At 29.5% G+C, this 15583-nt stretch overlaps 1 protein-coding gene across 1 annotated transcript in view; it reads right to left on the reverse strand.

Moving 5' to 3' along the window:
* Positions 1–10374: 10374 nt before the first annotated feature.
* Positions 10375–15583, reverse strand: part of LOC119609531 — a 31816-nt gene continuing 26607 nt past the window's right edge. Inside the window, exons 6-7 of the mRNA XM_037964359.1 lie at positions 10593–10772; positions 10375–10502 (exon numbers count right to left, since the gene is read on the reverse strand). Of these exons, the coding sequence (XP_037820287.1) occupies positions 10461–10502; positions 10593–10772 (222 nt within the window). The 3' untranslated portion in view covers positions 10375–10460. The remainder of the gene's footprint in view (positions 10503–10592; positions 10773–15583) is intronic.

Consider the following 15583-nt stretch of genomic DNA (forward strand, 5'->3'; position numbering starts at 1 on the left):
CTGAACTCAACAAACGCTTGTCTGTTCATCAGCTGGGTTGCTAGCACGCAGGTGATCGCGTTGTTCTGCTAAACGTTGTTGTTGAGATGGAAAATTGAGTCTTATATTTGGGATGCTTCCTGCGGGGATAAAACGCTTTGCCGCCTTGAGAAAAGATTCTCTCAAAACTTCCTGACCCTTTCTGGCACATGTGGGGGACGGCAACTGACGTAAGGAATCGTCAATAAAGTTTGTAAAGCCAGGCCAGTTGGCTTTGTTGTAGTTAACAAACGTGCGTTTATCAGGCTCAACAAAGTCGCTAGGCTTCTCTACAGTGACCAAGATTGGAATGTGGTCTGAGTTGAATACTGTATGGGTTTGCAAGGTGTCTGGGGAGCTCGAGCATCTTGCAATAATTCTTGCAGAGAAGTCCTCATTTATTGCAGCGAAGTCTAAGTCATCTATCTGGTCAGAAATACTAATACCGCGGGTATCATTCGGTAATTGGGAATACCAGCTCTCATGATGGGCATTGAAATCGCCAAGTATTATCTCCTTGCAAATGATGGGATATACTTGGGAGATAACTGGCGCCGATGCTGTTAACGGGCGGGATATATACATTGACAATTTCAAGATCAGTATCTCCAGTATATACTGATATGCTCATTACTTCTAGAAATGGGTCGGATGTGGGAGAGATGGGAGGAACTGTTAGCCTGTAGCTACATTTCGCTCAATAATAAAAGCGAGTCCTCCGCCGTGATCTCTATCTCTATCCCTCCGAATGATATTATAATTCCCAGAAGTTGAGAGAGAACAATCACTGCACAGTGGTATAGGAAAAAAAAAAGAGGGAAATAATTCGGTAACTTCTAAACGGTTAATCCGATTTTAATGAAATTTGGTATGCACAAAGAGGAGGTGTTGTCGAGTTTAGGTTTTGAATTTGGACCTTATAGGCCAACCAGGGGCCCGGCGGGGGGTCCTCAAATTAGGACACCTCGGCTATGTTAAATTTTTAAAACGATCCTATTTCTTCATTTGAGTTCCGATTTAAAAAAAATTTCGTATATAGAATATGACCCAATAAGTTCTTAATCATTTTGTAACGGGTTTCGATAACCCCGCCCCTGGTATGGATATAATAGGCAAAAAACCAAAAAATCCCATTTTTGGGATTTTTTAAAACTTTTTTGGGAATTCCGGGATTTCTAATAAGAAAATTCGAAATTTTTATTTAATTTTGGATTTTGAGTAAAAAAATCTACCTAACTGTAAAATTTCATCAAAAAATATTCATAAATAAAATTTTTATTGCAATTTGAAAAATTTGTATCTTCGCAAAAACTGAATAAAAAACATTTTTTAATTTTTTTTAAAAAAAGTATTCCGCGAATTTTTTAATTTTCAAAAATTATATACAGTTTTGAAAAATAGACAAAATTACCTTTCCATTGATATATAACATGCCTACCTAATGTTTTTTAAGTGACAAATTAATTAGGGAAAACTCAACATCTTTTAGAAAATTTACCTAGCACTATTATTTTCATCCATATATGTAACAAATTTAAGAGTTAACCTTATGGATGAAAATAATAGTGCTAGGCAAATTTTCTAAAAGATGTTGAGTTTTCCCTAATTAATTTGTCACTTAAAAAACATTAGGTAGGCATGTTATATATCAATGGAAAGGTAATTTTGTCTATTTTTCAAAACTGTATATAATTTTTGAAAATTAAAAAATTCGCGGAATACTTTTTTTAAAAAAAATTAAAAAATGTTTTTTATTCAGTTTTTGCGAAGATACAAATTTTTCTAATTGCAATAAAAATTTTATTTATGAATATTTTTTGATGAAATTTTACAGTTAGGTAGATTTTTTTACTTAAAATCCAAAATTAAATCAAAATTTCGAATTTTCTTATTAGAAATCCCGGAATTCCCAAAAAAGTTTTAAAAAATCCCAAAAATGGGATTTTTTAGTTTTTTGCCTATTATATCCATACCAGGGGCGGGGTTATCGAAACCCGTTACAAAATGATTAAGAACATATTGGGTCATATAAAACAGGTCACTATAATTTGATATCGACTATGCGATTTGAGAATTTTTGCTCAAAATTTAATTTTCCATAAAAAATAGGGTTTTTTTGGATGGACCTGGTCCCCTCGGTATCAAAAATTTTTAGGTTTTGTTTCATTTATCGTACTTTATGTAAAGTCAGCTTTCCAAAAAGTATAAATTCTATATACATCTTCTTAGAAACTTTTTAGATAACTTAAAAAGAAAAAGATACTTTTTTCCCAAAAAAATGACAAAAAATCGCCTTTTTTTAATTTTTTAAATTAAAATGCCTATAACTTTGGACTCAGTCATGATTTTTACATAATTCTTTCACTGCTTGATATATAAACTTGTTGTTAAGCGAATAAAAAAAATGGCGAAAATCGGGAATATTTGGACCTGCTATTATCAAAAAAAACTAAAGTAAGGACGGTAAAAATTTTAAAATTTTAATTTTCAAATGCGAATATCTCCTAAACTATAAGAGATAATTTACTGCTATGACAACATTTTTTATAGTGCTCGATGAGGAGATTCTATATACGAAATTTTTTTTAAATCGGAACTCAAATGAAGAAATAGGATCGTTTTAAAAATTTAACATAGCCGAGGTGTCCTAATTTGATGACCCCCCGCCGGGCCCCTGGTTGGCCTATAAGGTCCAAATTCAAAACCTAAACTCGACAACACCTCCTCTTTGTGCACACCAAATTTCATTAAAATCGGATTAACCGTTTAGAAGTTACCGAATTATTTCCCTCTTTTTTTTTTCCTATACCACTGTGCACTGGTGAGCTTCGTCTCCTGTATTGTAGCTATTAGAATGTTGTTATCGTGCATATATTTTGTGATTTCCAAGATCTTATTCCTAAGCCCATTGCAGTTTAACTGCATGACTTGGAATGAATGATGAGAATCAGTAGTATGCCATAGCTGTTGGGAGGAATGCCCTTGGGATGGGAATAGTAAGGCATTTCACAACTGAGGTGTTGATGTTGTCTGTGCTAATTGTTGTTGTAATGTAGACGAATGCGGCGGCGTTTGCAACCTACAAATATTTTCCCAATATGAACTCAATGTGAACACCAAACACGAAACATTTTTGTTTAACGTTAAAAAAATTATTTAATTAAATTACAACAGTTTTTTACAATTTCAAAGAAATTTCTGCCTAAAAACAAAAAATTAAATAGGTTTTTATTTCATAATGTGCTTAAAATGAATATTTCTGTTTTGACGTTTTGTTTGAAGAAGCTTGGCATTGCTTTCAGTACAAATAGTGAAAATTTGATTGCCCGATGTTCACACTAAAACAAATAATTTCTTGAAACAATTGAAGGATAAAACAGTGAAAAAACAAGGTTTTGTTTGCAGGCAAAGAGGAACATAACAAGAAGAACAGTTAATGCGCAACCAAACCAAAAATATATATGTTTATATTTACTACAAAGATATATCATTGAATAATAACATCAATTTATTCAAAAATTTCATTTAATATTGTTTTTCAACAAAATTTTATCACAAAAAAATACAAATTACATTTCAATACCTTGTGCAAGTGGAAAAGAGACAGATGGTGAACCTGCACTGTCATGTTGTTGCTATTTAGTATAGTCAAAGTAGCGAAAATCCTTGGTTGTTTGGAACGGTTTATAGCGATTAAAAAAAATCGCTATAAGGCGGGAAATAATAAATTATTTTCATTAAATTATCTATAAAATTTAAAATTATTGAGAATTTTTTTTTTATTAATATATTACCCAGTGTGCTTTGCTGTCCTAGAAGGAATATGTATAAATAAAAATCCCACTTAACGATTTTGAAGATTCTAACCACAATAGTTTTCCAGATTTATAATAGGTTACATATGAGAGATGTCAAGCAAACTATTGCGAGTTCGCCAGTTTCTATCGCCAATTTCTACCTATCTATAAAAAATTTTAATAATAGAAGAATTTCCAAGATGCACGAAATTTTGTATTTAATTTATATATGTTGTGCCAAGCCACCCATTTAAAGTCCGCCCCTTATGCTCTAAATGTTCACATTAATTTCAAAGTTCTTCATGTAAAATTTGAAGATTCTAGCCCTAATAGTTTCTCAGATATACGAATATTTCTATTTGATTCATGTGGGAGCTTCAAACTCCCCACATTGAGAATTTTGGAATTTAAATTGAGAAAACTCCAATTAAAATTGGGAAAGTTTCAAATGAAATTGAGAAAATTTTAAATGAAATTAAGAATATTTCAAATGAAATTGAGAACCTTTTATTTATATAACACATTTAAAAAACAAATAATAAAGAAATTCCAATGTTAATCCACCGATTGGCTGGTTTATCATAAATACTATGTAGGAATACCACTCAAGCGATATGTGTTGGTAGTCTGAATACGTCAAAGTAAAAAAAAAAATATTAAAATGTGGTCTGAATTTCCCGCTGATTAGGTTAAAAGTTCAGATCCCAGTATAAAGTATAAAAAGTTTGGCAGAATTTTTCGAAATGATTGTCAAAATGTTAAAATTTTAAGCTTTCACGGAACATTCATGTATTGCACTACATACATATATATGTATATTACAAATGATTTTCTGAAAATTATTTGTAATTTTCTCAATTTCATTTGAATGTTCCCCAAATTCAAATGGAATTTTCATAGTATGTTGTTGTCAACCAATTAATAACTAAATAAACAACAAAAATAATAATTATCTTTAATTTAGGTGATTGCTTAAATTTCTATTAAATGTCACAACTACTTTGTCTCAGATATCTATTTTATAAAAAATAAAATAAAGCCAGTCATTTTAGCGACTATTTACATTTTTGTATGAGGTGATAACACTCTTTTTCAGAAAATAAACAAAGAACAGCTGTTATCTGACGCTGTTTGATCTTACATTTGGTTTGCAAGATCAAATAATTATTTTGCCAAAATGATGTAAATTATTTGACTTTTGGTGTTCACATTGATGAAACAATGAAAAAATATTTATTTGCCAGCAAATCAATTTGTTTTATGAAAATCATCCGCATTGCCGTTTGTTAACATGAAATATTTTATGTTCAGATTCGACAAACAAAGTTTTTTCAATCGTGTTATATATTAATATTATACACTTTTATTATATAAATTTAATTTTAAACCTAATAAAAATAGTTAAAATTAAAACATTGGTAAATTGGTTTTTTCTTGCATTAAATTATACGATATACTGTGGCTGTAAAACATGTGTATGTTTGAATCAAATTATTTTTGCACTGTTTGATAAAACAATAAAATCAAATATTTGTTCAAGTCTGAACATGAAATTAATATTGCGTTTGTTTAACGCAACTTCAAAAATATTTTATTACAAATATTTGGACCAAATATTTTTCAGGTGTGAACGTAGCTTTAGAGTGGCTAGGATGGTGTTAGCCATATAGTAGGGTTATAGGCGAAACTGAAGGGGTTGTCAAAAAAATTTTTTTATTCTCTTCACACAGACGTGTTCTGAGAGAATAAAACACACTTGAGAGAACTAAACGCACTCACAAAACTTCAAATTTTCCTCGCGAAATTGCGAGGATATTAGCACTTAATAGTTTTTCTTATCACTTATATTTTACAAACGAAAAAAAAAAATATTTTTTATTCTTTGACATTTTATTTTAATTCAAACTGAAAAAAGAAAAGTTGTAAATTTTCGTATTGAAAATGAAAAAAGTATTTCACATACTTTTTTTCTTTTTCCATTAGCGCAGAAAAAAATAACAAAAAGACGTGTTTATAATACGTTTTAAGATGAAATATCTTCTGAAAAAAATTAATTAACTAATATTTTCATTCACTAGTATATGAAATCCTAGTAATAACATAAGAAAAATAACGTATCAAAAATACATTTATTATTGAGTACCTTTTGAACAACTGTGCTTATTTCTGTGCTTCTACATATTCACCAGTTAGGTTTTTGACAGGGGACTTAGGTCTTTGACAATCCCTTTCGCCTATATGCTACTATATGGTGTTAGCTTTACTGAATAAGAATCAATATTATACAATTCTAAATAAAATTCATACAGTACTCCCCCAAATAGATGGCGTTTCCGTAATGTAGTTTTTGTTTATTAATACAAAATTACCAAAATCCCAGATTATTTTGTTATAATATATAGTTTTATAACCCACTAAACATCTTTTCTATGTTCAAATCCATTGATTTTCTAATATATCATTTATCCAATTCAAAATTATTTATTTTATTTATTAATATCAATACAAAGAATTATTACTTTTTATTTTCGAAATAAAATAAAAAGTTTTTATGTTAAGTCAAATATTGATAAATTCTTATAGGTATATAGTCGTACCACTACTAAAATTGTTTTTTTTAATATATAGGAGTAATAAAAATGTTAAATTTTAACAAAAAAACTAAAAAGCAAAATACTTTATTGACCTAAAAAATTATCAATACCTTCATATTTTATCAAAAATCTTGTTAATTAATATCAATATCAATTTTTATGGTAGAAAATTAAAATACAAGATATTCTTTAAAAAAATACAACAAACATATTGCTTCATTTGTTCAGATAAAGTTTTTTCTTAAAACTTATAAAATTTACTTAATTGATATTTACTGCAGATACATAACTAAAGGTGGTATTAGTCGACATGTATTTTACATATGTACTGTCACTTTTTTATCCATATGTAATTCCAAACCCGCCAAAAAATTTTGCCCTAGTGCAAAGGGAATGTAAGTTTCATGACTTCTTTAATAAGTTTTTTTTTTATTTTTTTTAATTAACTTTAATGCTAATAAAATTCACTCTAAATGCCTTCCAAAATTCAAACTATTCCGCTTTAAGAAATTTTTTAAAACTTCAAAAATTAATTCAGACTATTAATTTAATCAAATTAGATTTATGGGTTATTAGAAATAATTTTGATTATTAATATTATTTTATATATTTTCACATATTTTCCTTAAAAATATTTAAAATATCTTCCAAAAATACATATAAAACATTCAAAATTATTATTTTACATACGATTCAAAGTTGTTGCTATCACACCTGCCTTTTTCCGTATGACATAACCTATAAATGTAATAAAAGCTGTATTTTTAATGTGTAACAATTATTAAGATTATAAACTAGTTTACTCAAGATTAAAAAATACTTACTTTTTCATGTTCTTTATTCATTTTCTTTAATTTATTTTTTTCAAAACAAAACAGCTGTTTTGTTTATGTTTGTCACACGAAAATAGAGCACGCTCTATTCGAAAAAATTACATATGGGCAATTCCATGAAAAGGTAAAACACGACTGAAAAACTAAAACCCCTATAACTTTTGCATTTTTGACGATAATTCAACAAAAATTGGTATATGATCTTTTGTAGCACCAAAGACGAAGACTGTTGAAAATTTTTGATTTTCGCTCTATTTTTACACCTCGCCCCCATACAAACGGACCCGCAAATATCTCTTTTTAGCTCATAATTCTGTTAATTATAATACTATTTCTTCCAAAATCGGCAGATCTATAATGTATATAAGCCTAAACCATTATGACCTTTTATTTGTTGAGGTGTGTGTGTGCATATATTTCCAATATATATATTTTATAACCTAAAAAAAATTCAGGAGAAAAATCTGTCACATACGATGTGTCACGTACGATATTCAAAAATTTTCATTATAAAATTATATTAATTTTTTTTATTTAAAAATTATGGATTACGAATGAAAAATATGTCCCATAGTATAAGAAATTAAAACAGAAAAGATACATCTAAAAAATTCGCAGAGTTTCGTAAATATTTACATGTACTTCAAATACACTTCCGTTTTTCGTCACGTATGGTATCGCCATATTTTAAGCCATATTTTGGAAAACAAGATTTCGAATGGGATGATTCCTTTTGCAAATATAGTATTCTCAGAATGGAGCAGAATGTCAATATTGTTTTCCAAGTACTCCCATTTTTACCAAATCTATACCACTCTGAAGGCGTACGATCGTCACATACAATCGTATGGAATTGCCCGTATGTATTTCCACATGTATTTTACACATGCAATGTTTCATATGTATCAGACGATGTACAACTTTTACAGATGGAAATTGTGACAGTACATACATATGTATGTAAAATATATGTCGTCTAATAGCACCTTAAAATGATTTTTTAGGAATGATAGTAAAGAAATCAGGTGGTATGAATATTCAATTGTATCGGATTTGACAAGGTTAAGCATATGCAGTGAATCAACTAAGTTTTTTGCCTACCTTTTTTTAAGAGAATTTTGTTTTTTGTTCATAAATAAAATTCAAAAAAAAAAAAAAAAACGGGTAAAAAGTAAATTTATGTTTTCCAATTGAAAATAGAGATTGTGTAGAATGGGAAAACCAAGAAAAAAATATAAAAATCAAAATTTTGGTGCATTTGTTCTTGCATTTTATTATTTTTCGTCAGAATTTGCACGTCAATAAAGTATTTTGCATATTGAAATTTCCAGTTAATTTCGTTGGGGTTTTCAAATTATTTTTTAATTGCTTTTTGGAATTTATTGTTTTATTGTTAAAAGGACACGTGTTAAGTATTTTTCAATTGTAATTTTCAAATATTGTGTGAAACTGTGTAGTTATTTGCGTTAAAAATGTTTAAAGGGAAATAATGAGGCAATTCCAATATAAAAAATTAGTTTAGATTTTTAGAACAAGTATAAATCAATGAAATTCAATTATGAGAAGTTTAATCAATCATTAAAAAATATAAAATATAGAAATTGATGAAATAACACAAAGAATTATTTAAAAAATCTCACTGAGTTGTCTTTCAAAATCTTTAACTGCCAAAGGAGAGCGATTTATATCCAAGCAAAAACCATTGAAGTCCTCATTTATCTTCTCCAAAGTCCATATCGAACTTTAAACAACACTATGTTTAAATTTAGACCTCTAAACAGACCTTAGGTTGCTTGTGTTGAAAATTATTTAAGTATTCAAATTACATAAACACATTTAATGAAATCCTTATTTGTTAAATCTCCAATTATATTTTACGACACTAGGTAACACTTTTGTTTACTATGTAAATGGCAACTCTTGTACATTTTTCTTTTGATCTTATTCTTATTCTAAAATTTGCCGTGTCAAGTTCACACTAAAATACACTTTTACTTTTATAATTAATAAACCTTTAAACTTTTAAATCGGGAAATTGTTTTATTAATAATAGCTTGGAAACAATATAAAGTAAACTATCGTGTGGTACGGGAAAAAAACTTAATTTATATATTTACGAATAGAGGCGGTTCTCATCACCTAAGATCCACAAAAGCAATATTTTTCAGCTAATACATACACTTATATATAGTTAGAACCCAAATCAAGAATAACTATCCAAATCCAACTTCGCCTACTGTATTTTATTCATAAAATAATGCATTCAAAATATGAGGTAGAATATCAAGATTCTAGCATGTAATAGTTCTATTGTGGTATACGGTGATATCCCCATACTTAGAGTGGCTAGGATGGTACTTAGTGTTAGCTTTATTGAATAAGAATCAATATTATACAATTCTAAATAAAATACACACAGTACTCCCCAAATAGATGGGGTTTCCGTAGTGTAGTTTTTGTTTATCAATACAAAATGACCAGAAACCCAGATTATTTTTGTTATAATCTATAGATTTCATGTTAAGTCAAATATTGAAAAATTCTTATAGGTATATAGGATAATAAATCGGTTAAGAAATGTCCAAACTTTGTCGTTACACTACTAAAATATCTATAAAATTTTATTCTAATATATAGGAGTAATAAAAATATTAAGTTTTATAAAATAATGCAGCAATATTAAAAAAATGAACAAAAAACCTAAAAAGGCAAAATACTTTATTGACCTTAAAAATTAACAATACGTTCACATTCTATCAATAATCTCGTTAATTAATATCACTATTTTACTTTTTATGGTAGAAAATTAAAATATAAGATATTCTTTAAAAAATACAACAAACAAATTGCTTTATTTCGCTAAAAATAATTGTTCAGATAAAGTTTTTTCTTAAAATTTATAAAATTTTACATAGGCAAATTACTCAATTGATTCACTGTATACACCTACCCAAAAATCTAGAATCAATAATTCGAAAAAGAACCTTTTATTGGTGCTTCAATTAATTACTGTCCGAACTCTACAAATTTTGAGCAACTTTCATCTCTAATTTGGGATTTTATTAAATGCTCAAACAACCTCACATGTGATAGAAAAAATATTTCTCTTCGCTATGAAATAATAGACAAAAATTAAATTGTATAAACTTTAGTAGTATTGTTCTGAAATATTATTTTATTAAAATGTTTTTTTTTTTATTTTATAATCTAATCAATAATTATTCCGTACATAGTTCAGAATGCTTATCCCAGGCAGATATCTAAAACAAATAAAAAAATTATTAATGCTCTTATAAATAGATAAGTGCATACACGCACATACTACATAGATTTTATTTATCAAAAATTACCTGACATTTTTTACTACAGTACCATTGGTTTCCACAACCAGCACAAACAAAACGAGACTCATTAGTTTTACATTCTTGACATAATGGATATTGGATGTTTTTGGGACATTTTCCATCAAAATCTCTTTTTACTGGATTTTTCATATAGGTTTCTTCCAATCGAATATTGTAAGGATTATTCTGTAATTTAATTAAAATTTAAATATTATAGTAATGATGGACAATTCAAATAGGAAATTTTGTATTGAAAATCTTACATCATAAATTCAAATGAAAATATGCCATGTTTGAATAATTATTCAAACATGGCATATTTTTTAAACATGGAGTTTTTATATAAATCGATTATATATTAATATACATATAATCAATTTATATAAAAATTTCCATATTCCAATTGCTATAATCGAATTTTGATAAAATATAGTTTAGAAATGAGATTTTAATTTATAGAAACAGGGAAGAATGATAAACTAAAGATTACGATATCTGACGTCACATAACCTTTGTTCTAAGAAATCTAAGCAGGTCAGGGGGTCCAAGGACCTGAGGCTTTTAGTTATTCATCTGGTCATATCGATGAAATAGTCACTAGGGACAAATACATCTAGCCGCTTTTCTGGACATAGAGGGCGCCTTTAACAACATTAGAATAGAGGCCATCAGAGAGTCACTAGTCGTACTCGGAGTTCAGGATTTCCTAGTGAGTTGGATAGTATCGATACTTGATAGCAGAATTATCAACTCAACCTTAGGGGATGATAGGATTTGGAAACGAGTTACCAGGGGTACACCACAAGGAGGAGTGTTATCTCCCCTACTATAGTTGCTGGCGGTCAACTCTATCCTAAGGATCTTTGAATCTTAAGGTAGGAAGATAGTCGCTTATGCAGATGACGTGTTGTTACTGGTCAAAGGTAAATTTCTCCCGACAATCAGTGAGGTCATGCAGTCAGCACTAAGGGATCTATCAACCTGGGCAAATAGGAATGGACTGGGTGTGAATCCATCTAAGACCGAGCTAGTTCTCTTCACTAGGAAATATAAAGTTGAGAGTTTTAGCTTTCCGAAATTAAACGGCGTTGGACTGACTTTATCAGAAGGAGCCAAGTATCTAGGGACCTTCCTTGACCGCAAATTGTCTTGGAAGAAGAATATACAGGAACGGAATAAAAAGGGTCTCAATGCCTTTTACATCTGCAGAAACTCTATTAGTAATAATTGGGGTTTGTGACCAAACATGATAAATTGGATTTACACGTCGGTAGTAAGGCCCATTATTACCTATGGTTGTACTGTGTGGTAGGTAGGGATGAGGAAAAGCAGCTATAGATTGATACTTAGTAAGGCTCAAAGGTGTGCCCTGGACATTATTAAGACACACATTACTAGGGGGTCGGAAGTGACGATTTATGTTGATAGTCAGGCAGCTCTTAAAGCTTTACAGTCTAAAACGTTACATTCTAGTTTAGTAAATAGCTGCAAAAGGGACCTGGAATGGTTAATCAGGATATACACATTAAGGCTGTGTTGGGTACCGGGACACGTTGACGTACAGGGTAATGAGATTGCAGATGAATTGGCTCGACAGGGATCGGTTTTGGAGCTCGATAGTAGGGTCGGTTCGGTAAAAACCCCATTTGTCATTATAATCTAAATATAAACTCCGCCTGGATTGTAGGGTTTCTAGGACGCTATGGCCGAAGTTAAATCTAAAAGCAACCAGAATGCTATTAGGAATGGACAGGAGGAGTATAAGAATTTTAGTAGGGGTAATAACCAGACACTGCTCAATTGGAGCCTTTAGGGGTAATGGGGTCGGTAACACACACGATTTTTGCAGGTTGTGTGAGGACGAACAGGAACTGGAGACAGTAGGGTATATTTTATACCACTGTCCCAGAATACAGAGTCTGACCTCTCTTTTCTTCTGTCTTCTTTTCATTTCTCCTTGTTCTTTATTAAAGCGATTCACAATGGACCTTTGGGTTTCCGAGTGGATGTATCCCAGCAAAAATAAAGCGAAGTACTTCCAAAAGAATAACATTTATCACCACGTCAAAAGTAGCAATTAGTGATTTTTTTTAACTTCTGTTGAAGTGATGTTTAGCGAAAATAATTCTATTTTTTCAATGCTGAAGATATTTTTTTTTTTTGTTCAGTTTTGTCAGATTAGAAATTTTATTTTTGTGCTTCAGTTTTAAATGTATCTATTACCCATTATTAATGTTAATATTATTTAAGTCAAATTAGTTGTATTCCATAATAATGCAATTTCAGTTCCGAATAACTTCCAAAAAAAGAGCATAAAATTTACTTCTTAAGAATGACTTCAGAAGTAGTGAATTTGGAATCAAATAAAAAGGACATTCCTCCTATGACAAGCCTGTGTTAAAATCATCACTTCTTCAGGTCTTTTTCAATACTTCCATGGAGTCAATTCTACTTCTTTTTTTAGCTTCTTTGGAAGTTCTTTTTTTGCTGGGATAAATTGGTATTCAACCCTTTTAAACTAAACTAAACCTTTGTTCATATTGGTTAAAGCGACTTGGCCACACATCAATATGGTTGACTCATAAGTTTTTTGATTGTGTTAGTGATGTATGTAGGAGGTATGAGTTTTTTACTAACACAATTAAACATTTGCTGTTTGAGTCAACCATATTGATGTGTAGCCACGGCGCACACTGTCACGAGCTTGGCCAAAAATGGTTAAAGTCGATGTTGGACATTTTATTACTTTTTTAACTTTTTGTATAGAAAACATTCCTATTATTTTAACCTCCATTTTCACCATGTCTAATTATATTTTGGGTGTAAATGTAAAATATTATTTAAAAATTTTGTACAGTTTTTTAGTAATTGTAGCTCAAAGTTAAGGTTTGCATAATATATTTAAGAGAAAAACATAAAATTTGACATTTGCTTGTCGTTATTTAAATTAAAATCTGTTTTGGTAATGGCTGATATATTTGTAATACAATTGAAAGGTAGATGTGTATATAACGATAATTGCATCACTGTTTTGGTTTGAAAATATTGATCCTTCTCGAAATATCGTTAAATAAAGGATACCTCCTGAGTATAACGACGATTTTGATACAAATGTCAACTTCTGTAGTGAATAAAAAAACACCCGATATCACTTTCGAATTTTTTTTTTTATATTATATTGCTATAAGTATGTATTTTAACATATATAAATTTCAACGGCTTCTGAGTGCTTTTACGGGTTTTATATATGTATATATCTATATATATTTGGGATATTTTTGGAATATTTTTCAAAAGCGGCTGCAGTTTAAGAAAAGTAATATATCTAATCTAATGAACAATTTTTGGGTAATTTGATATAAATAATACTAGTGGATACATAGTAGGAATAACTAAAATTTACACTTTCAGAAATGAGCAATAATTGAACTATTTACAGGAATAACTAGGTTTGAAACTTAGTTGAGATTCTGGGTGGATACATGAAACTTCGTAACAGTTGACAATTATGTTGATTTTTTTTAATTATAATATTTTTAACAAAATATAAAAAGTTCTATTAGGAAGCCTTTACAAATACAAATAAATACTTTTTATTTGTTATGAGCATGCATCAGATCAAACGAAAAGGAGGCGAATAGAAAATTGTAGATTCCACTTCAGTTGATGCTTTAACAAAAACCTCAGGAGAAAGAAGTATCTAATAAAAAAACAAGTAAGAGTTCTATATTCGGCTGTGCCGAATCTTATATACCCTTCACCATGATGTGTTAAAAAACAGTCAGTACGAATTTTATTACAAAAAATCAAAAAATACCAATTGTATCCCATTTTATACGTTCTAACTTAATCCGGGCTCTACATGCTTAATTTCATATTTCTAGGTTCAATATTATAGAAATTTCAAAAAGTACCTTTTGAAGAACGAAAAAGTACCAAAAACTTCCCTTTTATGGGTCCCACTTAATACAGGCTCTACATAATGTTTCTAGGTTCAATATTACAAAAACTTAAAAAAGTACCTTTCATAGAACGAAAAAGTACCAAAAAGTCCCAGTCCCGTTTGGCATCCCTAGTTAATATACAATGCTACAAAAATAACAATAAAACAAAATTATTGTACTTAAAATGTTTCTGTATAAAGTTTAAAATTAAAGTAAATTCACTTTTTTGTCGGACAAAATAAAGTGTAAATTTTATACATCATTGTTAAAATTTCTTGTATATCAAAATTCTTTATCTATTTTGGTTCTGATTTGAAAATTTGGATCTACTTAAACCATTTTGGCAATCTTTTACCATTATTATTCCCAGAGGCCTTCCCCTCCCCTTGTTTTCCCGCATACCATTATTTTCAAAAGGAATCCAATTTTATTCACTATTTCATCGGAATTTTTTGATCAATTGTGGTCCAAAATTAATCTATTGGATTTAGGGCGGTGCTCTGAACAGGACAATCCAATTTTCCGGTGTTTTTTCCAACATTAATGTTATTTTTTAACTTTATCAAGTACTTAAGCTTATTATATTGCCGTGATATAAAGTTGCCCAAGTTCATTTCTAAGGCACTGATCTTTAGATTTGAGTGAATACATTTCCCGTAGGTTCCCCACACCTAACGTTAAAAATTTAACACATACGAAGAGTCAACTGATCCATACCTTGAATCTTCCACCAACTTATTTAAAAGCGCGGAAAGTTTCTTCCGATTTTAGTATTTAATTTTGTACTTTTTAGCTCAAATTTATGTAATTGGTCAGATGAGTTCCTATTTGTATCGAAAAATTTTAAATGTCGACAATTAGTGAGAGGTAAGCCATTTAATATACAAAACTTGAAAAACAATACCCTGGTTTTTAAACATTAGCGTGGAGGGCTATCAGTATTGGCACATTATTCAACTTTAGAAGTGGTAATCTTAGTGAAACTGGAGTTAGTAATTACAAATGAGCAATACACGAGCATATTTAATAAAAATCCAGAAATAAATGGCGTAA

This window comes from Lucilia sericata, unplaced genomic scaffold (assembly GCF_015586225.1).
Source record: "Lucilia sericata isolate MDLA Ls3-8-SP2 unplaced genomic scaffold, ASM1558622v1 Contig000024F_arrow, whole genome shotgun sequence".
NCBI classification, from domain to species: Eukaryota; Metazoa; Arthropoda; class Insecta; order Diptera; family Calliphoridae; genus Lucilia; species Lucilia sericata.